Below are 26734 nucleotides of genomic sequence, written 5' to 3' on the forward strand. Positions count from 1 at the left end.
CCCACCCTTCCGCGACCGCCTCCTCGAAGCCCCCTCCCATCGCCGCCCATTGTGTATCTTTGTTTACACATTTCGCTTTCGTACATCGCACTGTCACTGAAGGACAATGTCAATGAGGCACTGCCTATATCATTATGAATACGTTTCTGTGTACATTAATGTATTTTCGGGGTTTACCGAACGATAAGCGATCGTAGAACTTGAACGGTGAAGGAGAAAGGGTCTTTAGATTCGCCTTGGCCATTAAAGAGTAAATCCTACTGATTGGAAAAATATTTTCACAGTGGCACTCCGGTTTAAGGCCACTGTGAAATAAATGTGTTTATAAATAGATAGATATGTGTTTAAGATTTTGTATTGTTTTTCAAGTAGAAACAGTTTACCCCTAAAATAATATATTAAGCTATACCTATTAATCATTAAATCCACACAAAAAGTTTAGCTTGAATCAGAAAACTCAACATTTCTTCAATTATGTCGCTAATAACCGATTAAAAATGGTTTATTCCCTAATTGATTTATAGTCATCTGACCTAAAGATCGCTAAGCTAGTCATGAACCAGGTAATTATTTATGAGTCATTAATTGTAACTAGCCATTAAATATATTTTCAATCTATTGGGAAGCAATTTGGAATACGTACATATTTCATAGCTGCTGATGTGCATAGCATCACATATATTTGTCTTAAATTATCTCTGCCCAAAAGCCAAATTGATGCTGCGCCGGATGCAGCGCTGCTGCGGCGTGATGTTGCTGCTGCGGAAAGGTTTACAGCAGCTCAGGACGTGGCAACCCTGGCTTGGAGTGGGTTGCTGCAGCTCCTCCTGGCGATGTATATAATTTGTATATACAATAAAAGTGCTTCTCTCGTTTTGGTGGGCAGCTCACACAAAAGGCAAAATGCAGGCAGATTTTTATTGTTGATGCGGATTTTTCATTTCCTTTTTTTTTTTTGGGCTATTGGTTGGTTTTTATTTATTATATGTATATGTGGAGCACAGAGTAAATAATATGCAGCGCGTGAAAATGAAACACGAATTTTTCTTTCGGGCTTTTTGTATTTGGTGGAATTTTTTTATGTTGTATGTTCAATTGTGTGATTCTTTTTTGTTGTACTCCTGCACCTCCGCTGGTTGTTGTTGGTTGTTGCACTTTGTGTTGTTGTAGATTTTTTGACAGTTGCCCCGCGTGTTTGTGTGTTAATTATTTTTGCTGTATTTATTTTCAGGCTCTTTGATATGTTGCATATAATTTTTTGTTTACGAACCTTTTTCTTTTTGCATTTAAAAACAATTCAAAAGTAATGGCTACTTTTTTAATTATTTTTCCTTTTAGTTCGTTTAACGTTAATATTTGTTTTTTTGGATTGCACTTTTTATGTGTTTCGTTTCGTATTTTAATTCAACAGAAATTTACTAACAAAAGTGTTGCCGTTGTTGTAGTAGTTGTTTTTTTGTTTAATATCTATAATGTAAAATATGGAAATTGTTGATAAGGGAAGCAGAAAATGAAACGTGTGGCCGAAATGATCTCATTCACTGCACTTTTCTGGCTTTGATATAAAGTGCATGAAAATCTGCTCGATAATAATCGTATCTGCTGAAAATTATTTTAGCTATTTAAAGAATGCCATGAAAATCTGATTAATCTGGTCTTTTTTTATTCCCCAAACATTTTTTCGATAACCTTCTGGAGATGATTTGATTTTAAGCGGGATTCACCGAAAGCAACTGCATAAAAAAATGAACTGAACTCGCCCAAAATGAAATTAGCCAGCGGAGCACAGCTTCAACTTGGTAACCCCCCTCCAAAAAAAACTTTATGGCAACGAAAAATGCGAATAAAAAATTTATATATATAAAAAATTCGCCTGGCAAGTTCTCAGCAGAACAAAAAAATCATCCAAAAAAATACCATTGTAAATAGTAATTTAAGTTTGGCGAGGAAAAGGGGCAAGGGGAGGATGTTACCGAAAAACGTAAAATAAAATAATAAAGCAGAAGCCGGATGAAAAAATCAAAAAAAAAAAGTAAAGAACCGAACGGAAGGTAAGGAAAATCCAATGGTCAACTGGGTGGGTAAGGTGAGGGTTAAGCTACCGGGAAGGGGTATTCCAATTGATGTTGCGCAGCTGCAGCTACATTTTTTTCGGCTATTTAATTTGCCATTTTTTTGTCTAGCATATCTGGGAGTTGATTTTCCCCAAACCCCCTGACGTTTCTTTTTTTTTTTTTTTTTTGTTTTTTGTTCGCTCTTAGTTTTTGTTCATTATGCTATGCGCCAAGCCCGACGGCAAAGTAAATGCCAGCAACTGGAGACTGGCGACCGACCTGGCCATTGTCATGGGCGGCAGAACGGGGGGAATGGGATCTTCCTGCCTGACGAAATTTGAAACTGACAAAAATTTGTTACATTTGCCTGCACAGAAAAGTTGGCGACGACGAACCACCCGAAAAAATACACACTTTATTACTGTGTACTTGCAGCTACTTCTTTTCTGCTCCTCCATTTCTCTTATTTTTTCGGCAGCTTTGTTTGTTTTGTTTTACTACTGCTGCTTCAGAAGTTTGGCTACAGTTCATTTTGTATGCTGCTGCCTTTGTGGTTTTTTCCCTCATCTTTTTTGCCCTTTCAATCAGTTTTTTTTTTAGAAATTTTTTCAAGATTCTTTCGATGTTTTCCAGCCAAATTTAGAGTGCAGTGGGTAGGAATCAAAGGCGGCCTTAAAATATGATATGCGAGGCGCAAGTGATTTTTCCATCAAGTTTAGATGACATGAATATCCACTCAAAATTTTTTCTTAAGCCTTTGCGTTTTTTTTTTTAAACTTGTATGTCCATAGTTTTTTTTAGTTATAAAATGTATTTAGGTGTCCTTTGTTGTCTTTTAGTAATCTTCGGATTAAGCTTCAAAAGCACGAACTGAAAAACCGAGGCCTTATATAATTTTTGCTTCAATTAGATTTTAACTTTATTATATTTTTTGAAAATATTTATTGGCTTGTGTCACTTTTCACTTAGGTTTTGCCATTGTAAATATTATTATTTTCGCGAAAATGTTATTCAACAATGGGCCCCTTTATTAAGTCAGGCTCACACACACGCACACACACTCGCAGGCAGACACACACATGGGCACACAGAGTCAATCAGCCGGAGACACGCACTTGAGCTGGGCAATGCAACTATTCAACCAAAAGACCGAAATAAAAATGCATTCTATAAAAATTTTGCGAGTGCGCGAAAAAAACTTTTCCGCATTTTGCATGACAGCGGCGACAGCGACGTCAACGGCGACGCCAACCGCGGCAGCGACGTCTGCGTCGACGGCGACGTCGACGTTCTCGCACACATACACAGTCGCAGAGAAAACAAGAGACAAGCGGCGATTGCAATTTATATTAATGCCGAAAAAATCAAACAAAACGCGGGCGATGGATGCCGATGATGATTATGCGTGAAAAGCACAAAAAACAGAGACACTCGGCGTATACTTGATATGGGAGTAATGCAATTTTAACATTTTTAGGGGGTTAGAGGTTGATTTAAAAACGATTAAGGGTCTTTTGTCCAACCAAGTGGCTTACTTTTTTTTTTTTTTTTTAATTGTGACATAATACAAATTAATATTGAAAACTTAAAAAATAATGAATTATTCGTTTACTACTTTTGCATAAACATTTTCGGCACGTTGTGTGGTACTTTAATTATGAATGCATTTTATTTCAGATCGTTAGAATTGTATTGCCGATTCAGTTGGGTTGTAAGTTGCTTTGCAATATTTATTTCTTGGGATAACACTTTTTGGAATTGTAATAATTTCGTTTGCTTGGTTGTTAATTGAGTTTTTTTTGTAATGCACTTTGGTGTTTAGATCAATCCAGTTTTTTTTGTTTTTCCCATGAACTTTATTATGTGTTGAAGTTGTCGGCATTTCCGATGCAGGCAATGCAAGGTTCCATTTATCTTTTAGTAAGCTATTTATTCACTTTGTTTGTGTTGTTTTGCTATTTATTTGGATATTATTTTCGGCAATTGTCGTGTTTATCAATGGCAAACGATTTTCGCCTATGGACTGCGTGTAAATGGGCAATGCGCTTAATGCTTTACGATTGATATACGCGATCGTCGGACGCTACACCTCGGAACGACTCGGGCCGCGTCCGAAAATGCGTTCCGTTGCATATCGGATGCGTTGGGTTTATGCGAGACTGCCGAAGCCGACTGCAAAATTATATCACAACAACACGAAGCCACCAGCACCGAGTTGACGTCGACGTCGTCGTGGTGCAAAAGCAAGAAAAAACACACGGAAAAGCACACACAGAAAACTGCATACTGCAAAAACTAGAATTCTGAGCGCGAGAGAGCCGCGGAGAGGACTCTTGAGTTATTTTTGCAGGGCGCAGAAGCGAGAACTTTAGGAGTAACGGGGTAAGCCGCACTCACACACACACGTGGAAATCGAGAGAGGGAGAGTCCGAGTGCACTGCAATAATTGCATTGCATTTCGGGTGCAGCGCGCGTTGATAAAAAATTGCCAAGCTGCGCGATGAGCTGCCAAAAATCAGCCGATTTTGTGTTTTGAGTCCTATTAAATTCTCTCGCAGAAAATCACTCAAAAGCGGCTAGAACGATGACAATGCACTCCAACACATACAAGCTCCTATTAATTCACCACATTTTTTGTGTCGCTTTTTTAATAAACGCACACCAGCAAAAAGAATGCACTTCTGTCGCTGCGCTGTCGACGTCACATCAATTAGCTGCCTTTTTTGGGCACTTTTACAGGGGCAATTGGGGAGGAGATGTACTTTAAAAGGATAACATTACATTGTGCCAAAAAAAAAAATGTTTTCCAGCAAAAGCTGGTAAAAATAAAAAATATACTATAATTTCTAAAATTCAATACCCCTCATCGGCCAAGAACTGCCCTGCAATAAATAAATAGTGGAAAAACTCACTCAAACGCATTAACCCACCAACATTCGGCTTGAGAACTGCATTTCCTGCTCATTAATTGCGGCTCTCCTGTGGTGGGTTTCTCTTTCCCCAACTCAGCTCGAGCACTTCGCTCAAGAACTTTGCTCTCTCACTCACTCACTCAGTCGCATGTAAATGAGCTGAAATGACTTCTTATTTTTGTTTTCGCTATTTGGTTTTTTTTTGGTTGCATTTATTGTTCTTATGGCAAATATGAACTTTGCTTCGGCTTTGTTTGCGACTAAAATATAGTTTTAAGTGATAAGTCACTCTCTTCTGCTCGGTTTTTTTTGGGTGTCTCTTTCTAAGTGCGCAGTTAGATTGTCCAAAATGGTGGAACGTGCCTTTCGCGGTGAGTCTATGGTGAGATGACTAATGCCAAACAGAAGATAAAGATAAAGTCTGATTCTCAAACTGCGCACTTTACTTCTTTGGGAACATGGTGAAGATCTGAGCACTTTTCATTTCACTTAATGTTAAAGCTTACTAAATGGCAGATCTACGACAACAACATTGAATCTGGCAATTGTAGTTCGGTTGTAAAACGCCAACGACCTGACGCACGTTCAAGGTATTATCTCATAAAGAGCGAGGGAGCGAGCGAGAAGACATATCCACACACACAGACACACACACACAATATGAGCGCATGCCATAAGAGCCCTTGCTCACGAACACAACAACGGTGACAACTAACACAACAAAGACCAGCACAACAACAGTAAATTCAGTGACAACAATGAGAGCGCAACAGTTGCAAAGTCATGTGGCGAATGCTGCAACCGAAAGCACATTGACATCGTTCTTCCCCTTCCTCGACGCATTTTTCGATCGCTGATTTGTTTATCAAAAAGTAACAACATCGGGTAAATTTTTTTACTTTCTTCTGCCGTCATAATTTTAGTTTAATAATATGTTCATTGAATTGTAAAAATATTCTATATCCTCTTCATAGATGTTTTCAAGTAGTAATGCTTTTCCAGTTAAAAACGTTTTTTGATCACCACTCGCTTATCAACGGGCCTTTGTTTACATTTTATCAACAGCCGACCCAATTTATTTTTTGTTGCCACACCAAAGTTATTGGGACACGCGATTTTATTTTGCCTTTACAACATCTCCAATCAAATCATCTTCTATATATAAATAAATTTTTGCAATACTGCCAGTTTCTTGATAATGTTCTTTAATCAATTACACTCGGTTTTTTTTTTTGCGTATTTATGGGAGGGCAATCTTGGTATATACGTAAATTCAATGTGTATATACGTACCGGTTGTATTGGAAATTTCTTAGATTTTGCTATTGCAATTTGTTGCAACGATAATCGGTTATCAGCTTGCATTGCATTGCTGCAAGCGAGTGCAATTGGGCGGGTGATTCAGCGGGGGAGTGTTCTTTGTTGTTGGGAATTGTGTGGCAAGCGCCATTGAATCGATTCGCTGTCGATCAAACTCGAAAATTCTGATGAAAGTCTAGAGATAAATATTCGTTCGAAAGAGAACAGGGTTTGCTTCTTAATAAAGCTTAAATATTTCAAAAACTCTTTAACTATCGGTTTCGTATAAAATTTTAAATGAACATCATTCTTCACTATCGAATTGATTGCAGATTATATTTTTTATTATTTTTCCAAGCTTGATATTTATTATTTACAAAAAGATAAGTAATCATAGCCTTTTTTTATGATTCATTAAATATATTACCGAGAGACATATTTCAAGCCGCTTTAGAAAGTATTTTTTACGCCGCCAAAATCGCGAGTAGATCGCGTAACGACTTCGACATATCACGTATACGCATAGTGGTGCCAGTTGGCAGTTGCACTCTCAACTTGAATTTTTGTATTCTTGGCGCTTTTTGCTTCCGCATCAAATGTCGCACAACAAGTTGTTGCCGTTGTCGCCATATAGACGTCAGCCGCTTAACCCACAGCTGCCCGCTTAACACCTTCCCGCCGCCGCCGCCGGTCGCCTTTTACCGTTTCAACGCCATTTTGGTAAGACCTCAAGGCGAACTTGTCTCGACTCTCCAGTCTCATTCATTCTTTAAGCGTGTTTATGCTGGCAATTTCGTTACGTTTGATTAGTGGCCGGCAAATGGCATTTGACTTGCAGCATTTCGATAGCGTTTTGCAAAAGTTAACTGGATTTTTCTACTATTATATCAAGTCAATTTTCGTATTGTCAACCTTGGGAGAGCGGAGTTAGAAATTGTGCACTTGGCTGGCTTGTCAATTCAATTCGCAATTTAAGCTGAAAATTTATGGCACACGATTTGCACATTAGAACTGCCAGAACACAGAGTTCAGCTTAATTAAACTAACAAAAAAATCTGAGAAGCAGGAAAGTATGGAGAAATAATACGCAAACGTATTAAAATTCATGCCATTGAGCCAAAGTCTAATGCATTTTCAATGTATTTTTACAAGCAGTGTGCTGAATATTTATCGATTAGATGTCGTCTCTGACCAGTAACCCCACCAAATCCCCTTTTGCTAGTCATCCCTTGTCTGCCGCAGACAAAGACGCACCAGATAAAACGGAAGTACAGTTTGTAGTGTCCGGACAAAAGCAATTGCCAAGGAGCTGAAAGCGCCACAAGTGCCACAAGAAAAAATCATAGAAGTTTTTTCTTTCGATTTTTTGTGAAATGGGAAAGGTGTCGAGAAAAAATTTCAGTCGTCATACATTTTTTGGGCATTAAAACAAGGGAAGGAAAGTAAAATCTTTTTGTGTAGGAATTTTTTTTCGGGGAACAGAAAGCCTAAGGCACGAATCTGTACAGCGCCTTAAATTGGTTTGGATTTTATGAGATTTAAATATTGTATATCCCCTGAGTAACCGTTTAAAAACTGCTTAAATGAAGTAAAATTGAGAAGAAAAGCCTTGCCAACAACAAGTTGTCGACAGATGACAACTGTTGCTTCGCGTGTTGGGTGGAAATCGAGGAGGTGGGACCACAAACTCCCTCCGGACACACATGGAGGTTCGTCGAAAATCGCCGAAACTGCCGCGACTGGCGCAGCAGCCGGAAAAGTATAAATAAACCGAAAAAACCCCCCGGCGACTGCGTTGTTAGAACGTGTGAAGTGCTTTCTTTGCATACTTTTGTGCGTTGTGTTGCCGGCGTTGTTGGCGATGCTGCTGCTCCTGCTGTTCCTCCTCCTCCTCGTCATCCTCGTCATCCTGCTCCTGCCACTTGTTGTGCCTGTGGGTGTGGGTGAGAGTGTGCTCTGCGACTTATGCAACAAGTGCGCTAGTTTGTTGTTGTATAACGATGTTGCAAAGTCAAACACAAACGTCTGCCACGTCGTCATCAGTGTCGTAGTAGCATGTTTTGGTTTGGTTCAGTTCGGTTGCTCCTTTGGCTTTTGCCATTTAACATGTGTCTGTCTGTGTTTCGGGGGTTCTGCGTTTCCCCAGCAGAAGTTGGGGGTCTGCTTCCCCGAAAAATTTCCCATACGAGTTGCTCGTACGTACGTACACCTTGTCCTGGTGTTTTGGGGGTATTGTGCATATTTTAAGACTGCTCTGCCAAGTGTTTTTCCACAATCTGTCAACGAGCCGAGTTGTGCAAGTTTCCTCCTTGGATGTTCTTCCTTTTCTCTTTGAGCACTTGGATTTTTCGTTGGTCCTTTCAATGTGTCGTTTGTTGGGTAAATTGCCACCTAAATGGCTTTTATGGTTTGTAAGTTCGCAAGGCAAGTTTGGAAAGAATTAATAGATTTGCATACGTGCTGAGACGTTTTGAAAGGTAAACTAAGACCCTAAGGATAGTTTTTGAGTACGTTAGCTGGCAGTAAATTGTTATGAGTGTGATAATAAAATTATGGTAAATTGGTTGAACAAATATGACAAAGTCTATTATTTGGAAACTTTTAGTCTAAGAATATTTAGAAATATTCGAATGACACGATGCAAGTTTGCTGCTTTTACAATAGCATTTTTATAAAAACTAATTTTTCGTTATTAACTCCAAGTATTTATTTTAAATTATGAATATTTTTTATATTTAGTTAAAGTTACACATAATCTTAATGGAATTCCGTTGTAGTATTTTCAAATCTATTCAATTTATCTTAAAGCTTAAACTTTTCTTAATTAAAAAAAATGTTTTTGTGTTTATTTTAAGTATTCAGAATCACTTTTTTTTTAACACGTGGACTGTTGATTTAATAACAAAGCAAAACAAACCCTTTTGGCAATTTTTTGTTGAAAGGTATATAAATAGAGTTCTGTGACTGATTTCCGCTTACTCACCTGCTCGTATCGCGACATCTCGAACACGCAATTAGCCCGAAAAAAAGGGGAACTTGGCTCGCTGCAGTCAGTCAATTCAATTAGGAGTTAACACACATATGCCACACTTATCAGCCGCGCTGTCTTTGTCTAACGGCCTCGTGCCGTCTCTGTCTTCGCCTTCGACTTGGCGACTTGGCGTATGCAAAATGGTTGTGTGATCGCTTTAATTAAATGCCTACACATAAATTATCTCGTCGCACTCGACGACAGAGTCTTTAATTAAGTTTCCACAAACACACACGGGCACAAACACTCGGCCCGCAAAAGCGCACCCCACTTTTTGAGGGAGCAACGGGTGGTGTAGTGGTGGTGCGATGGTGGTGGTGTTGGTGGTGTTGGATCGGGAAAATCGCGAAAGGCGCCAGCAACAGTTGGCGCCAATTGTTGCTTCAATCGGCTGAAATCAAGTGAAGTTGCCTGGCTGCTGAGCGTGGGTCGTTCAATTGCACCTGGCTAAGTGGATTTTTCGGTGGCCTAAGCTGCCGAATTGTCGTTGTCGTCCTGTTGGTGGCTGCTGCCAAACTCACTTGTTGCACAATGCCAACCGAATGCCGACGCCAAATGCACGGGAAAATAGTTGTGCAGTCGCTGCTGGCGCCAGCTGCGCTGCCAGCTCCGCCAGCCAGCTCTCCCAGTTTTCCTTTTCGCAGCAACAAATTCGACAAAAATGCCCGATACACCCACCAAACTACGAGACGGAGCCAGACCAGCCAACCGAGTGCAGCCAAATGTTGCTGCAAGGACCCAAACCCAAGTTGCGCCCCACCCGCCCCTCCGCCGCCCCCGAAATGCCATTCAAACTGCACACCCACACCAACACACACACACAAACACACAGATAGCACGCAAGGGGGTGGTGCAGTGGGTGGTGGATTGGGTGGGCTGGGTGGCTCTGTGGCGACGACGTCAACGAAGCGACGAAACTTTTTTCGAGCACACGAAACTTTTTCAGCACGAAAATCAAATGCAGCAGCAAAATAACGAGGCGGCAGCGCAGTCGACGCCGAAACTCAGACTCAAAGCTCACCCAATTTCCCATTTTCCCGCCCCCTAAAAACCAGCACCACCGCCCCCTAACCAACCATCCCCCAACTCCTCCCTTCCCCCCTCCCCCCTTTTGCCCACCCACACTTCCACCAGCCAGCGTTGACTACATTTTTTTGTTCTTCTCTCTTTTTGTGCCATTTTGTTTTTGTGTGTTTTGCTGTTTTGCCTTCGCTTCTCTTCCCCGCCCACCCACACAAACACCCCCCACTCACACACACACACACACTTGCCTTCATATAATGTGAAATTTTTTCCAGCAGTGCATTTTGCCCAATGTCCTTAGCGCCATATTGGCGCGCTCTAGCTCCTCCTAGCTCCCTAAAAACCCCCTGAAAACCCACCCATTTCGCATTAACTTTGTGCTTTTTCGTGCTTCCGCTTCATTTTTTCCTCTCTGGCGAAAAAAACCCAAGCCCGGAAAAATGCAGCGGGAAAAAATGCTGGCCTGCGTCTTGTGGGGGCGGGGTGTTGCTGCTCGGCGGAGAGGGGAAGGGGACGGGGGAGGGGACATTGTCCCGGCCATACCTTGAACCCAAGCAAATTCTCAATCAAACCCCCTCAGACCGAAGGACCCAAAGTCCACCTCAAGCTTCCTGACTTCCTGGCGAGAACCGGCCGGTTGACCAGCATCAACACCCAGCAACACGGCGAGAAAATCAAATATATATCGGTTCGATATCGATACTTTCGTACATATATCTGATATCAAATCTCTGATTTACAAAGACGAGGAGAACTTACTTCCTATAGAAATATTTTAAAACCAATTCGAGGTATTAAAGTTGAAGAATATAAATTATTGTTATCTTACCAAACAAGCAAATGCATGATTCTTTTTTTAACCTACTTATTGGTACTATGATGTTCTTCAAAAATATATTGGGTGATCTCCAAATTTTATTAAAATAAATATCCTTAGATACTATTTTCCATACTTTTTAAACTTTAAAACTCTTTTAACAAGCCTTTCGTGATTTAATCCGGATATTTTACTTTAAATAAAATTTTAATAAAATTAAGAATTTTGTTAACATTTCGGCCTTGTGCATTCACCACCCTTTCATCGAAGAAAAAAGCCCCAAAAGAATGAAAAAACTGGCGAGGCGAAGAAGGAAACCGGCCAAAGGCAACCAACCAAAAAATCTATTTTCCAATTTCTGTGCACCCAGAAAACCGAGTTGGGCGGCTAAAACGGGGGAGGGGTTTCGAGTGCACCAAACTATGGTCGAGCTATCTTCCTCTGCCTCCCACTCTATCCGTCTCACTCTGCCCGTATTGCTCTCTCGCTCGCGCCGTGTTTCACCCACTTGTGGCGCTTCCTCACACACACACACACACACAAGCACAAGCACACACACCACCACGAATTTGGCTGGCTCACACGAAGGACCAAGGACGAAGGACGATGGCGGAGCCCGGCGACTCCTTCGGCGATTGCAGCGTCATCCTCGCAAATACAACAACAAGTGGATGTGGAAGTGGAAGTGGGGAAAACTCGTAAAAATGTAACCTAAAAACCGCCGGAAAAAATTCAACAAGGCAAAGGCAAAGCGCAAAAAAAAATGGGCGGTTGTGGTGGAGGCGGAGGGTGGGGAAATAGTTCGCCCGACATTGGAAAGTAGGTGGAGTGCTTATTGCGTAGTCCATGAAATGCTGGCCAGGATTGGGTGGGTTTGGCCACCCACTTTCCCTCCCACCCGCACACACACACACACACACACACACACACTCCAGCAGACGCGACGTTGTCCTCGTCGCTTGTTGCATCCTTCTGGCATAAAAATGCCTTCTTACAGCCAAAGACGCTGGGCGGAAAATCCGAACGGGTGGAGGAGGGGGTGGGGGAAGAGGAAGAGGATGAGGAGGAAAAGGCAAGGAGAGGGGGGAAAAGCCAACGCCGACAGCGGCGCCTGCAACGCTATTCTCCTTCTCCCTTATTGTTGCTTGTTGTTGGCGTTATCGAAAGATGCGTTTGGCAATGTGGGTGGCCGAATGGGTTGGTGGTTCGAGTGGGTGGCAACCACTACATAGAGACAAGGCGGTGGATTGGGGAAATGGCCCACAGTATTGCCCAACACCTGCTGCTTCTTAATACACCAACACATCCCCCGTAAACTTTCTGCGCTCTCGCTTCCTTGCTGCAAATAAAAAATATATATATGTGGAGCTTGTTGCTTTCGGCCACCCCAACCTCCCCGTCATTATAATGCATCTCTTTCTCTTCTATATATTCGAGATTTTTTCCTCTATTTATTTAAGTTTTTTTTTTTGTAAATAAAGGCAAAGGAAAAGTTTGGCTTTTTAATATGTTTACACCCCATCTGGTGGGGGTTGTGTAGTTTTCCAGGCAAACAGACCAAACAGAAAGGATTCGGGTGGGAAAAGTGGCACGGTGGGTGAGGGGGCGACTGTGCAACAAGTTAAATCCCTGCTGGGGTTTGTTCTCTGCCGGATAACTTTTTCGCAAGGAAATATAAGCTTGGCAAAATATTTGCCTGAGCTCTTTATTGCTATATTCAGGTAGATTGCATTATCTCACGGACATCGCTTACAGAACTTTTCCAGGTGTGATTTAAAACTAGTGTCAAGCTGGTTTTTATACTGCTTAATTAATTGAAAGCTTAAAATCTTGTTGCCTTAACATAGATTATATACATTTTGTGGAAACTACAAATCTTAAAGCACTGAAAATACCGAGTTTATAAACTTGCGAAATCTTTTTCAAACTAGAAATGGGTTATTTCCTCTAATAGAGTTTGTACAAAATACTTTCGGGCTTCAGTCGCCAGACAAATTTTCCCAAACCCCAACAGCCATCGAAAATTATCTTTATGCAGCTTATATAATTTGGTTAGTGTAAGCTCCTTTATGCCAACGCACAGTTTGGCATACAGATGGCCGTCGAAGCGACTTGGAACACACACCTGAATCCACAAGTGGATGGGCTCCCATTACAATCAAATGAAACTCCACCACTGATTCACTGATTGAGCCATTGCCGACAACAGTTGGGTGGGGAAATGGGAAATGCAACAGGCGAGATTTCCCATCAACACTACTCCCACCACCCACCGACTAACCCACTCGCCCATTGAGCCACCCGAAACCCATTCCAGCCGACGACGTCTTTGTCTTCCTCTTCAGCTTCGATCAGCATCGTTTTTCTGGGTGGGTTGGGTGGTTTGGCTTTTCGGGGTGTTGATACGAAAAAAAATCTAGGAGAAATAGTCGAAAAAGAAATGCAGGAAAATTCGTTGGCGACGAAAATCGGCCACAAAAACAGGCGAGGAAAACGCTCGCTCCTCGTTGGCTCGTCCTTCGGCTCGGCTTCGTTCGTTTGCCAATTGTTGTAGTTGATTTTCCTGCTGTTTTTGTACTAGTTTTCCCCTCCCCCTCCCCCTTTCCATTCCCCCCAATCCCTCCTTTTCCCACCACAGTTCCGGCTGCCTTTTCGGCAAACGCATTCGGCACTCATCGTCTGCAATTTTTATATTGTGCAATATATTTCGTAGGGACATGCCCCCAAAAACCACCCACCTCCTGCGCATGTGTGTGTGTGAGTGTGCGTTCGTATGTGTGTTAGTGTGAGTGTGCGTGTGCTTAAGTGCGCTTCGTTATCTCCAGCAGAGCACTTCGTTTTCGGCCCCCCTTTTAACCCATGTTGGCTAGAACTAACCCGAAACCCAGACCCCCGAAAGCCAGACACCCGTTCATATATATCCTTTTTGCTTCCTTTTTTTTTCTATCGTATTTCGCCTGGCTTCTTTCACATTTTGCTGCAGCTTCGTGCAGCGAGGACAACGAAGTCGTCGTCGCCGGAGAGCCGAGCAGAAATTGTCGCTGGAAAAATGTGCTAAGGGTTTTCCTAAAGGGGAAAGGCGGCGGGGAGGACGCTAGAGGAGAGGAGAGGAGAGGAAGAGGGGGGAAAACCACTGGAAGCGGTGCCGCTGTCTCTGTGTTTGTGCGGGAATGTCAACTAGAAACAAGGACGATAAGCATTATGGAGCGCATTGAGGAAGTAATTGAGTGCACGAGACAGGGACGCAAGGCAAGGACGATGTGTTTGTGTGCGAGATGGCGAGAAAAAAGTACACACTTACACTTGCACACACACATATTTATATACATATATTTGTACATGGAGAACGGCATTTATATATACACATACAGCCACTAGCCCTGCAACAACAAAAGGCATTTAACATTTTAATGGGGGTGTGGGCTTGGTTGTGGCACCCGGATTGCTGGCAACGTGCTAAACGTGCTCAAAAACCGAAATGAGTGTTTTCAGGCAAAAGGATAAGGCCGGAGCAGCAGCCAGGAGCCCAAGGAATGAATATATATCCAGGGGTGACACCAGCCACACCAAAAAAAAAACGGCTCGGCAATTTATGTTAATTTTGCCCAGTGCCTGGCTAGACTCCTGGATTTTTTCCGGAACCGCTGCAACATATGGAAAGGGCTTAAGCCCAGTCGATGTTGATTAGGTCTGGCTAAAGTCAATTTCAGGCAAACAACTTGCAGCCACTTCATTTGCCATTTACACGGGCCAAATCCCATTTGCGGCCTTAATATGAACGATGGGGTCGAGGAAGGGGCTTTGGAAAATAGCAAAAAAACAAAAATAAAAAACGGTGTGCAGTTCAAAAGAGAGCTGCACATAGATAGTGTAAAATATCCGGGGGTGCGATGATTAAGCCACCTTGGGCAAACATTATCCTGCTTATTGGCTTCGGCGCTTTTTTCCGACGCCTTTTGGCTTTCACTGGATTTTAATTGGATTGATTACGGGGGAGAGGGTTAAAATAAGAAAAAATGTAATGAAAATCGATCCCTGGATAATAACTTAAAGCTCTTAAAACTTAGTACTGAAACTCACCCACAATGTGCAGCATATCCTTGGACCATTTCAGTAGCTCCCGCTTGATGAGCCGACGCTCTTGCAGACATCTGGCGAACGAACATTCGGCCATAGCTTTTCCTTTTGTCAGATTCCGGCGATATGGCTTAATCGCAACTGTACCTGCAAAACGCAAGGGCGAAAAGCCAACACAATTAGCTGGAAACGCGACACACAAAAAAATAAAACGAAACGAAAAATTTCCCCCAATGGAAATGAGTGTTAATTTATTAAATCTATAATGCGCCATATAAAATTTCATTTACTTTTGTTGTTGCCGCATTTTCGAACGCTACGAAATGATTAAACGAGTTTTGTTTCAAGGTTATCGCGAAAACACACAAAACCTGTTGCACTTTAGATTTGTTGTTGTCGTTTTCGTCTTATTATTTCATATGCTGAAAAATTATTTATTTTTCTTGATTTTGTTGTTGCATTCTTGCTAAGCCACCAGTCTGTTGTTACTGTTTTTGTTGTTGCTGTATTTGTTGTTGTTGTTGTTTTTACTTTTATTGCAGTTCTAGTTGCCTATGTTGTTGTATTTTGTGGTTTTTTCCAGAGTATTGGTGGGGCTTTTACTATTCGGGCAGCTACCAGTTTTTGATATTTCCTAGTTACAAGTACAGTGGGTTTCAGGTAAACAAGGAAATTAGTTTGAGTTCTCATACAAATTAGAAAAATATCTCAATAAACTCTGGTTGAAGAAGACGTATTAAGAAAAACATGACATTAAAATTGAAGAAAATGTTTTTGAAAATATTTGATAGATAAAAACCCATTTGTACTTCCCCTTTATTATTTAATTTAAAATATTTTATTACTATTTTTAAACTTTTGGAAAAACCAAATATTCGTTTAAGTTCGTTGGCTTGCAATTTTGTAATTTGATCGCTTATTCTAAAACTCACTGCACATTCAAACAAGTAAACAGCAATATTTCTTGTTGTTTAAGCTGCCTATTACATTAATTTATTCTAAAGCCGTTGTCGTTGTTGTCGCTTTGCATTAAATTAGTTTTGTTTCATTATTAAAAAGTCGTAAATTGCGAAACGTGTTTGGGATTTCGCTATGAGTTTGGCTAACTCACTAGGTCCCACTTAATATCTGACCGCCTGCATCTAATGAGATGCAGCGGAACTTTTATGGACTGCATTCCTATTTCGGGTAATTTCAGGCACAACGAAGGGGGTTTTCCCTCTGCTCTGTTCTGTTCTGTTTTCTGTTCTGTTCTGTTTTCGGGCCTATGAATGGAAATGCCCAACCTGTAATTGCCTGTTGGCTGATAAATGATTAAATCTGATAGGAGGCAATTTGAGTTCTTCCCGGCTTTTCGCAATTCTCCTTTAACCCATGCTATCTCTATGACAGCCACTAAATTTTCATGTTTACCTCAGCGGATATTTGCCTACCGAAAACCGAAAAAACCGGCTCGATTTTCCAGCCCCCTTCGAAGGAAATTACAATAGCCGAAGCCGAAGCTGAAGCCGCAGCCGCAGCCGCAGCCGAAGAGCTAGAAAAAGTAATTGAGATTCTAATATCAGATAGCAGATATGCTGATGTTGGCTTACATGACCGACCGGCCAGGAGGAGCAGCTGCCACTTGCGCTGCGCTCTGCGATCTGCGAGGCCTAGTAAAACTGGTAGCCCAAAGAGCGTTTTCGAGATGTTTACGCTGATGAAAAATTACCCCAGCTGCCATGGCCAAAGGCGGGCAATGCCAAAGTTGGGCCCAGCAACCCAACAACAACAGCAGGCAGAAGGAAGAAGGCAGAAGGTAGCAGGTTGGCGTGCTGAGCAGTAGCTTTGTGGGCGTGTCAGCGGAGCACGCGGCCGAACAGCAGCCAACTGATGATGGACGTTGATTATGATGGACGTTGCCGGCCTACCAAGAAGCACTACCAGGCCAGGAGTGGATGAGCAGAAGAGCCGAACAGAAGCCTAGAAAACCGGCAGAAGAGGCTGCCAGCAATTTGCCAGGGAGGAGCAGCACAGGAAAAAATATCATCCAAGATGACAGTCTATTTGGAGGAATCTTAAGGAACAGATAATGTGATGTTTCTAACTATCTATATATTTGATGTATATGTAACGAATTTATAAGTGAAAAATTATATATATAATATACTGTCCATTACTTAGTAACCACTCCTTATTAATAAAAAGTAAGCGATCATAGATTAAACGCCATAGATTTTTTGTTGTGCAGAAGTCGAGCAAGCGAGATGGTAGATTGAGCGATTCCTAGGGCAAGCCCACCGCCTTCTTTTTGGTATTATTTTAAGTAATTTTCTAATTAAAACCAAATCAAGTTTCCCTCGAAGGAAATGCCAAACATTCCCCGGCATATCCGTAGATACAGCTGGCCTGTCACACACAAATATGCAAAGTCAATGCTTATTTTGAGCTCTGCGGCTTCCTGCCTTTCGCATCGGGCTGAGAATCGGAGACAGGCCCAAGATAGACGGGGGAGGGATGGGGCAACTATATACATATACGTGTTACAGATACAAAAGCTAAGGGGAATTCATTCACTCGAAAGCTTTTTATAATAAATGCCACCAGTATCTGGTGGCTGTCGGTATTCGTATCTCGCTCGCCTGCATTTGATTTCATAAATAAAACAAAATATCAAGGCCGCCCTGCTAGAAGCTAGAAGCTGGAAACTTGTAGCCGTGTTCAGTATAATATGTACGGCTGTGGAATATATAGAATACAAAATCACAAAAAATGGCAGCAGTTGATTGGCTGGCCAAAGGTTCTAAGCCACCACAGATCACAAAATGCTGCTGCTGCCTAGAACAAAACGAGTTAATATCAATTGGATTGCTTTGGTTTCGGTTCAGTTCGGCTGGGATTCGATTGGATTGGATTGGATGTGATCTGGGCACAAAGTGCATTTCGGCTAACCAGTTTGGACCGACTGCACTCGAATTCTCATTAGCTCAAAGTTGAAGTTGAAGTGACTTGGGCCGAATTTCAGCCAATGTTAAGGCCTTGAAATCGTTTTGCAGTGCGATTTTTTTTATTTTTCCATTGTTCCAATTGCTGGAGATGCTTTGCATGCCTGAAAGCCTTCGCTTTTTGTTATTCTAAACACTCGATTTGCATAGCAATTTTACACTCTTTTCGCCATTCATATTCATATCCAATCGATGAATTTATAACTAATTTATCGTTTTTGTGGTCGCCCGGAAAAAGGCGGAAATAATCGCTTACAATCCGCTTTTTTGTATCGCCCCCAAAGTGTTCTCATAATTTTATTAATTATGTGCTGTTTGCTTAGAGATGTACTTTCTAGAAAATTTTTGTTCAGATTTCCATGGTGGCTGGCTTGGTTGCATGATCTTTTTATTGAGATGTTGCGATCGACCTTCGCATAGTAAAATGTGCTAATTGGAGTGCTTTGGGTTGTGCAAATATGATAATTCCGCTTAATTTGAATGGGAAGAATATGTAAAGCATATAAAAACATAAGGAAGTTTGGATTGCCTTAAGTGAAAGCTTTAAAGTAAATTAGAATTTAAAAGAGATGGTCTTGTATCTATTTAACTTAATATATTGTATAACAAATAAATATATATAAAATATATTAGGTATTAAAAAATACTGCTTTTGAATCTCTTTATTTATTTCCTCCTTTTACATAAGCTTAAACCAAAGTAACTGAGGCAGAATCATTTACTTTTGGCATCACATGTCGTATGAGCAATATTTGCCCAAGTATCTCGTTTATCAGCCTTGAACATACTATATCCGGCGACCCTGAAGCCGACATCTGCTGATTAGAGATCATTATCGTTAGCCAGCATTTGTCGTTTGCGCATCGCCAACGGCGAAGCCGTGACAACTCTCACCTGTTGCAAGTTGCGAGTTGCAGGTTGCCGCGGGCGTGTGCAACAAGTGCAGTCAGCAACATCGGCTAACTAAAGCAAGATGAGCACGCGCCGCAACGGCAACACAATGACAGGAAGATCGAAAACGAAACCGAAGTCGAGTGGTTGGTTGGCAAGCTGGCTAGTTGGCTGGTTAGATGGCCAACTAACTGGCTAACAGGCTGCTGGCTCAGTTACAGTAACACACATTCGCCGGTTGCTGCCGCTGCTGCTGCAGTTGCCTCAGTTGCCGCAACCATTGTATGCAGTCAAGCGCATTTCCATTTCTAACGTTGATCTGCGATCTGCGGCCCAGAGCCCCACGACTCCACGCCACGAGCCTGGCTAGTAAGGTCGAGCCTGCCCCTCGTTCATGGCCCAGCTCACCTACAAAAACGGCCAAGAAATAAAAAACGAAAAACGAAGCGAATAAACGGAAAAAAAAAACAAACTCCGCAATGCAAGCTAGGAAAGACAAGTTTAGAGGCGGTGAGCCAGGTCTTGCCATTGGACTTGCTCTTGGCGTGGCTCTGGCCATTGGCTGATTTATTGGCCATATGGGCAGTAGATTGCACTTGACCTCAATGAAGTGCTGCTACCACTGCTACCACTACTGCTGCTGAATACTGCTAGTCAAACAGCATTTAAGACGCAGCCCGAAAGTGCCAAAAACTTAATTTCCTGCCAACAAAAAGCACAAGCCTGGCAAAGTTTGCCGTTGACATTGATTGCATAAACGGGCTGAGAACGGCCCCAAGTGCTGTTTTTAAATCAAATAATGAAACAAGTGGAGCCATCAACAAAGTGCCTCGTATCCGAGTCCCATCCTCTGTGGGCGAAATGAAGTTAAATGCCGCTCAAGGATGCTAAATGTGCCATGTCGAAATGTGTTGTCTGTGCATTTGTATAAAACTATTTGGCTGCCGGCATTGTGTCCCTCTATCTACTTCAGTTTGTGTGACTGTGCTGGTACATAACTGTTGCATGCAACAGGAGCAACAGGAGCATTGTCCCAGCTCCTGCTACCAATACTACTACTCCTGCTACTGCTGCTGGCATGTGGCACATTTTCGACATGTTTTGTTGAGCATTTTGGCAGCAGTCATGGCAAAGGCAGCAGCAGCAGCAGCGACACTATCTGGCTGCTCCTCGTTGCCCGTTACAATCTGCAGGAAATGTGAAAATACAGTTACGAAACTTTTTCGTTGCAATATGCGCAACAGGAGGTAGCAACAACAGCAGCAATGGCAGTTACCAATACCAAGTAGCAGCAGCGGCGGCAGCAGCAGCAGCAGCAGTAGCAGCAAAATACCTACAAAGTCACCCCACAAAAGCCCCTCTGCCAGGACTTTGTTTTTGCGCTGACTTTGCTTGTTTTTTGGCTGCTGCCATTGGATGGTCGGGAGTGGGATCCCCCCTCAAAACCCAAGCCCCAAGCCCACACCATCCAACCCCAAACCAGCACTCCCCTGCTGGAACTGTGTCTTCGTTTTCGTTTTATTTAGTTTTCACCACTCCCCATGCCAACTCTCAACTTTTTTTGCACTATATATTTGGGTACAACGACTTGTTGCTTTGTCTATGTGTGTGCACCATGGGTGTGGCTGCTTGTTTACCAACACCAGCACCTAAACACCCTCCCCCCCCGAACTCAACCCAACCCTTGATGCTGGTTACGTATACGACCTGTGCCACGTCGAGTGTCATATGTGCTGGCTTGTTTTATGATGTCAGTTTCGGGTTTTATTAAAACTGCCTGAAGATATATGCGATGACTTCTTTGGCTGCTGTTCCCCCTCCCCCTTCCCCCTCGACTTTCCCATCGCCACCTGGCCAACTGGCGATGCAAATGCACCTTTTTCATAAATATGTGAGCAGGCCAAATGCATCACATTAGCGCTTTTATATGTGCTAAAGTCGGTCGCCTTACCGCCTTACCGCCTTGCCGCTTCTGATATTACAATTTTTGTTATCGCCTTTGCATTTAATAATCATGGGAGTGTTCTTACGATTTTACTTCCTGGGTATTTTTCTTCTTGTGATTATTGCTTCCGCTATACATTAAAGTGGTTTTCGTGGTGAGTTATACTTTAAATTATATTTCGTTGGCCACTTAGCAATAAGTTTGGTGTATAATTTGCTAGTATCCTTATTGCTGAAGTTGCTAAAAAAACGAAATGCTTCCGCTGATTCAGCCGCTATTAACATCACAGCTTTTATGGCTTTATGGCGCTGGCTTCCTTCGTTTTTTTCGGTGTGATTAGAGCTTTATTGGCTCTCGCTTTTCTCGCCGTTGCATCGCCGCCTCCGACTCTCCCCTGCCGCCTTATCAACTGCGAAAAAGTCTTTGGGGCCGCATTCGCGACTGCAGTGCCGCTTACAAATTGGGGTCACCTTCAAAATTATCAAATTTCGCCCGAAATGATTAACTCGACAAACACGAAAATGTCCGTCCCCTCGGAAAACCCCTCGTCTCGAATTGTATAAAGAATAAAAGGCGGCAGCAGCAGCACTACACTCGTTCGTTCGCCAGCAAAACCTTATCTTTGTTACACAAAAAACAAAAAAAATATAAGGAAAACAACAAGGCAACGATGTTGTTGATGATGATGAATTTGCCCTGATTTCGACACAAAAATAAACAAAAAAAAGGAAAACTGCAAAAAAAAGAGTGGAACGGCAATAGAGGCGTTGTAAACTAAAGAAGCAGAATTGGAAACAAAAATTAGATAAGACGAAATTGAGTCGCAAGCCGACAAAGCGGCCAGAAAGTTTTCCGAGCAATTCGCAAAAAAAAAAAATGCCACAAAAATGTGACAAAAACGAAAAACAAAAAAACGAACAACAAAAAAAAAAGAATTATGAACAATGCAGCAAAGTGCAGCGCGTGTGTGGCCTCGCTGAAATGGAGGGCGATGGCGGACCGGAGGAATAGGAAAATATTTTTTTCAGCAGTTGTCTAAATAACGAAGCCAGAAAGCAAACGAACTAAATTGCTGAAAAACTGCAAAAAAAAAAAAACAGCGATGGCGGAATGAAAATAAACGAAAACGTAACAAAAATCAATTGTCGCCAACCAAACGTCAATACAAGTGGCCGTGCGTGTTGCTCTCTCTGTCTCTCCCCGTCACCCCGTCCCTCTCTATCCTGTATGTGTGTGAGTACCGTCAAAATTCAGCCGCAATTGAAACTATTTGCAAGCGGGGCAAGCGGCAGAGTTGAGCGAGTTCTATGAATTTAATTGTTGCGTCGACAGCAGAAAAATTCAAAAAAGCTAGCGAAGACGACTTTATTCTTCTTTTTTTTTAAGCTCAGATCCTAGTTAATATATTTTATTATAAGAAGGAACGATTTTAATGCACATACAAGTTTCCATTACAATTTCTCATTAAAATACTATTATTTCTTACAGTACTTAAAATTGACAGTCTATTTACTGCAAAAGATTGTAATTAAAATAAGTTAACAAAAAATCCAGTCAGGTAACTTAACTCTAGTTCAGAGTTATAAGTCCTCTGTCAATAATACCTTTTTAGTTTATCTTCTCTACTTGCAAAGCTTTCAAAATTTTCTTAATTAAATGTATTGTGTTTCCACCGTTTGTAAAAAATCCGTCAAAGAAGATTAAAAATTTGAAAAAGTCCAACTATGTATCACAATCAACGCAAACCATATTGTAACGAAAATAATGAAATGGCACACTTTTCTATGAAATACCTTAAAAAAATAGATGTAAACTTGTTTGTTTTAAGTAATTGATGCCACAACTAATAAAACTGAAAAAACGAAGAAACTAATGAAAAACTGGTAGCTAGTGTAAACAAAAAATTTGAAAATATTTGTCCCGTGTTTTTATACCCCATTTTGTAATTTTTTTTTGTGAGAACAGTTGAATTGATATTTGCGAATGTTGCTGGTGTCGCTGCTGACTAGTTTTTTGTTTGGAATTTTTTTTGACGCTGTGCAAAAGGTGATAAGCTCAAGGACAATGTGGCAGTTTGGCATTGCCGGCGCTGTTGCTGCACTCGCCTAAAATTGTTTGTTCAATTGTGTTTATGCATATGGAAAATATCGATTTTGTTTTTGGACAACAAAGCGAGGAATGCCGAACGCAATGGCCGTCACACAATTGGCTCTATTAAGGTCGCCCCGCGCTGTTTAAACTTCGGAGTCGCTGTGGAATGGGGAAGGAATAATTGGCCAACTCCCATTGTGCTCCCCACCTGTTGCCCTGTTTTATTTTCGTTTGGAGGGGACTAAGCCAGCCGTGGAAATGGAAATGACATGGCCAAAGTTAAATTAAAAACATTTTTTTCGCCGCCTCTCCGTTCTTTATTTTCCCAATCCACAATCCGAATCCTCGTTTGGGACACGCCTTCTATGTGGAGCAGAGCCCAATCTCCTCGGCCAGCTAAAACAACAACTGCCTGTTGCACTGGCTATGTACTTCCAGCGCACTTCCAGTGCCACTACCGCCCACCGCCCACCAAACTATATGAACTATATAGTGGCGCTGGAGGGAGATGGAAAAAAATGCGAGTAAGAAGCGAAATACGAAAAGTAAGCACAAAAAATCCAAAGCCTCCCAATTGTGGGGCCATGCCATCCTCCTTTCTTCCTTTCGAGCAGAGCAACAGTTTATTTTTCCACAGCGTTTTCACAGCCACGCGGGGATTGGGGTAATTGCAAAATCCAACTAAGCTCTGTCGGATTTTTTAGTAAGCAATTTGTGTAATATTTTAGCTGATTTAAACTAATCTTACTAATAATTCGAAATTTATTTACTTATAGTAGTTTGTTCTCCATTTGTAAAAACAAATGTGTGTATTTAATGCCTTCTTTAAGTAGCTTTCAATTAAAGTACGTAATCCAAATTGTTAATTCAGCATAATATTATTGGGAGCTCCCTGATTTCATTTTTCGCTGGTTCCCAGAACTTAAAGCCCTTAGTTTTCATCAAATGAATCACGCATTTCCCCGACTTTAAGCCGAGACCCTTGGCTTTTGGAGTGTGAGTCATTCAGCGAGCGATAAACGCATGGCGACTACTGCCCGACTTCCCGGAGTGGCGGCAACTTGTTGCTGTTGTTGCAACATCTAATCCAATCCAAGGCGAACAATGGCGAATGCAAATGCAGATGCAACCACTTCCTTTTGTCTGCCAGAGGAGGCGAGATGCGGCCGTGTTGCAATTGCCGTTGTGCCGCCGATGTTGCTGTTGCTGTTGCTCGTGTTGCTCATGTTGCTGCTGCTGCTGCTGCTGTTGCCGCTGCCTTGTGTTGATGGTCAAGGTCATGAACCTGTTCCAATAACTCGTTTCTTACGTGCAGCAAACACAACACAACACTCACACACACACACACTCATCTGGGAAGCAGACTGGTAGTCAGATGACTGTGTGTTGCATGTTGCCGCCGGTTGCACTCCAGTCTAATGCTAATCCTTGCCAGCAGCTAGAAGCCGGGATGACTAATGGCGAGCCGCACAAATCAATTTGAGAACATGAAATTAAATTTCAATCCATCTTGGCAAGTCGCCGGTGCCGCAAATTAAAGCTGAAAAGTTGTCGTCGTCGTGCAATGCGGAAAAGCCTCAAGGACAACGGCGAGTGAAAAGAAAATTGCCACGCGTGGGCGGAACGTCAGTCTGCCCCCTCTTTTATGCCCGTCTGATTCATTGTCTTATTTTTTTCCGTCTATGCGGCTGACTGTGTCATAAATCCCCGCAAATGAATTATTCGAAATCAAATGCAATTGTGCACAAAGCGAATCACTTGGCGAAATATATATCTATATAAAAACAATAATAATAAAAACATCAGACGCAGCAGTGTTTTCCGTCTGTCAACTTGAAATTAGAAGCGCATTAATTAGAAATTTTTATTATTCTCTCGCACTTAATTCGCTTCCACTTTTGTAGTCTTTCTCTTTTTTTTTTAATTGTTCAATTTTTTTTCGATTTAAATTCAATAAATTTCGAGTTGACATTTATATTTGCGCATTAATTGTTTGTTAGGATTTCCGCGAATTTCATTTTTTGTGGCTCATAAAGGAAAACCCATTCAGTCCCATTGTAAGTGACAGAGTGTTTAAAGGCAAATAAAAAAGCATGGAAGGCACTTGTTCGGCTTCCGAATGCAAATGTGTTTATTTCTTGGACTGGTGGAAAGTTTTTCAGATTTTCTTGCAAGTGCGTTAGATTTTGAGAATTGGTTATCAAACAAGCGATTTTAAATTGCGGCTTTCATTTTATTAGTAGAATTTGTATAAGAAAAATCTAGAATTTTCTAAAGCACTTATGAAAAAATTGAACTACTCGCAATTATTTAAGATGACTCACAATCTCACCATCAATTTATTCTACCGAACCAATCCCATATTGATTGAAAAATAGGTGAACTGACTTGCATTATAACAAAATAATACAGGCGATAAAAGTAAATCCCTATGATACCTTACGAACAAATGTTTGATTTTTAATTGTAGACTAATCGGGAAAGTAAAACAAACGTTAATATAGTCATTAAAGTTTTTAAAGATTAATAATATGGTAACATAACGCATGAACAGAACAAAGTAATTCAGGGAAATCCCGAAAATAATGTAACCTGATCTGATAAGAGAACACTAACACTTAAGAGAAATAGTAATCATTGTGTGATATATAAAAAAATATACATATGTATGTGTTAATAAAAACCTGAGTAAAATGCATTAAAAAATTTACGTAGACATAATTTGATTAAATTTTGGATTGTTTACAAATTAAGCCAAGTTTGGTTCTGTATGCTTATGGAACAAAAACCCAAACCCAAAAACCATGTATTTTTTCCACTTTTTTGATATACATAAATGCACATTAATAATAATTGATTTTTGTACTCACTTTTCTTTCAAAACTGTCCCAATATTTACAGACTAGCTTATGTAAATATTTCAAAAATGAGTGTGGTTTTTTAGTTCAGAAAAAGCTTTGACTTTGTTTATGGTTTTTTGGCGTTTCAATTTTGTTTTTTGTATAGATTTTTTTTACGATTAATTTATTTGTGGTTGTCACAGCACTTTTGCATTTTCAGCGTTTTTTTTTCTAGTGGCCTGGCTTGTCAACTAAAAAATTTTGTCATAAGAAAAACGCACGTAAAATGTTTTTCTCGCTGCTGTTGTTGTTGTTTTGTGGGGAAGAGGAAGCATGTTAAAGAGTTGTCTATGTGTGTGTGTGTGTGTAGAAAATAAATAAAAAATTCGCACACCGCGACCAGCGTCAACAACAAACAAACAACAACACTGGTAGACGACGTTACTAATACGCAAGAGTGCAGGCAGCGACGCTGACGCCGACGTCGACGCCGGCTGCGCTGCAGCGGCGAACGGCTTTACAACACACCGATCCGAACCCAAGTCGGGGCTGAGAATCGAGGCGGCCAGGGAAGAGAATCTCGCTGAGAAACCGAGAAGCGGGAACCGAGGAACCGAGAATCCGAGAATCCGAATCTGAATCCGAGAATCAGCGGGCGACCGAAGCGAACCGCTCGAGCCGACGGACAATAAAGCTAAAGCCAGCCTGCCACAGCTGAGCAGACCGCTGCAGTCGGCGAGCGGATGCACTCACTCACACACTCGCACACTC

General features: G+C 41.5%; 1 protein-coding gene across 1 annotated transcript in view; it reads right to left on the reverse strand.

Moving 5' to 3' along the window:
• Positions 1-26159, reverse strand: part of LOC108099405 (mushroom body large-type Kenyon cell-specific protein 1) — a 56193-nt gene extending 30034 nt beyond the window's left edge. Inside the window, exons 1-2 of the mRNA XM_017202918.2 lie at positions 25994-26159; positions 15216-15359 (exon numbers count right to left, since the gene is read on the reverse strand). Coding sequence (XP_017058407.1) covers positions 15216-15309 — 94 coding nt within the window. The 5' untranslated portion in view covers positions 15310-15359; positions 25994-26159. The remainder of the gene's footprint in view (positions 1-15215; positions 15360-25993) is intronic.
• Between the last annotated feature and the right edge of the window lie 575 nt (positions 26160-26734).

Source organism: Drosophila ficusphila, unplaced genomic scaffold, assembly GCF_018152265.1.
Source record: "Drosophila ficusphila isolate 14025-0441.05 unplaced genomic scaffold, ASM1815226v1 contig_791, whole genome shotgun sequence".
Classification (NCBI taxonomy): domain Eukaryota; kingdom Metazoa; phylum Arthropoda; class Insecta; order Diptera; family Drosophilidae; genus Drosophila; species Drosophila ficusphila.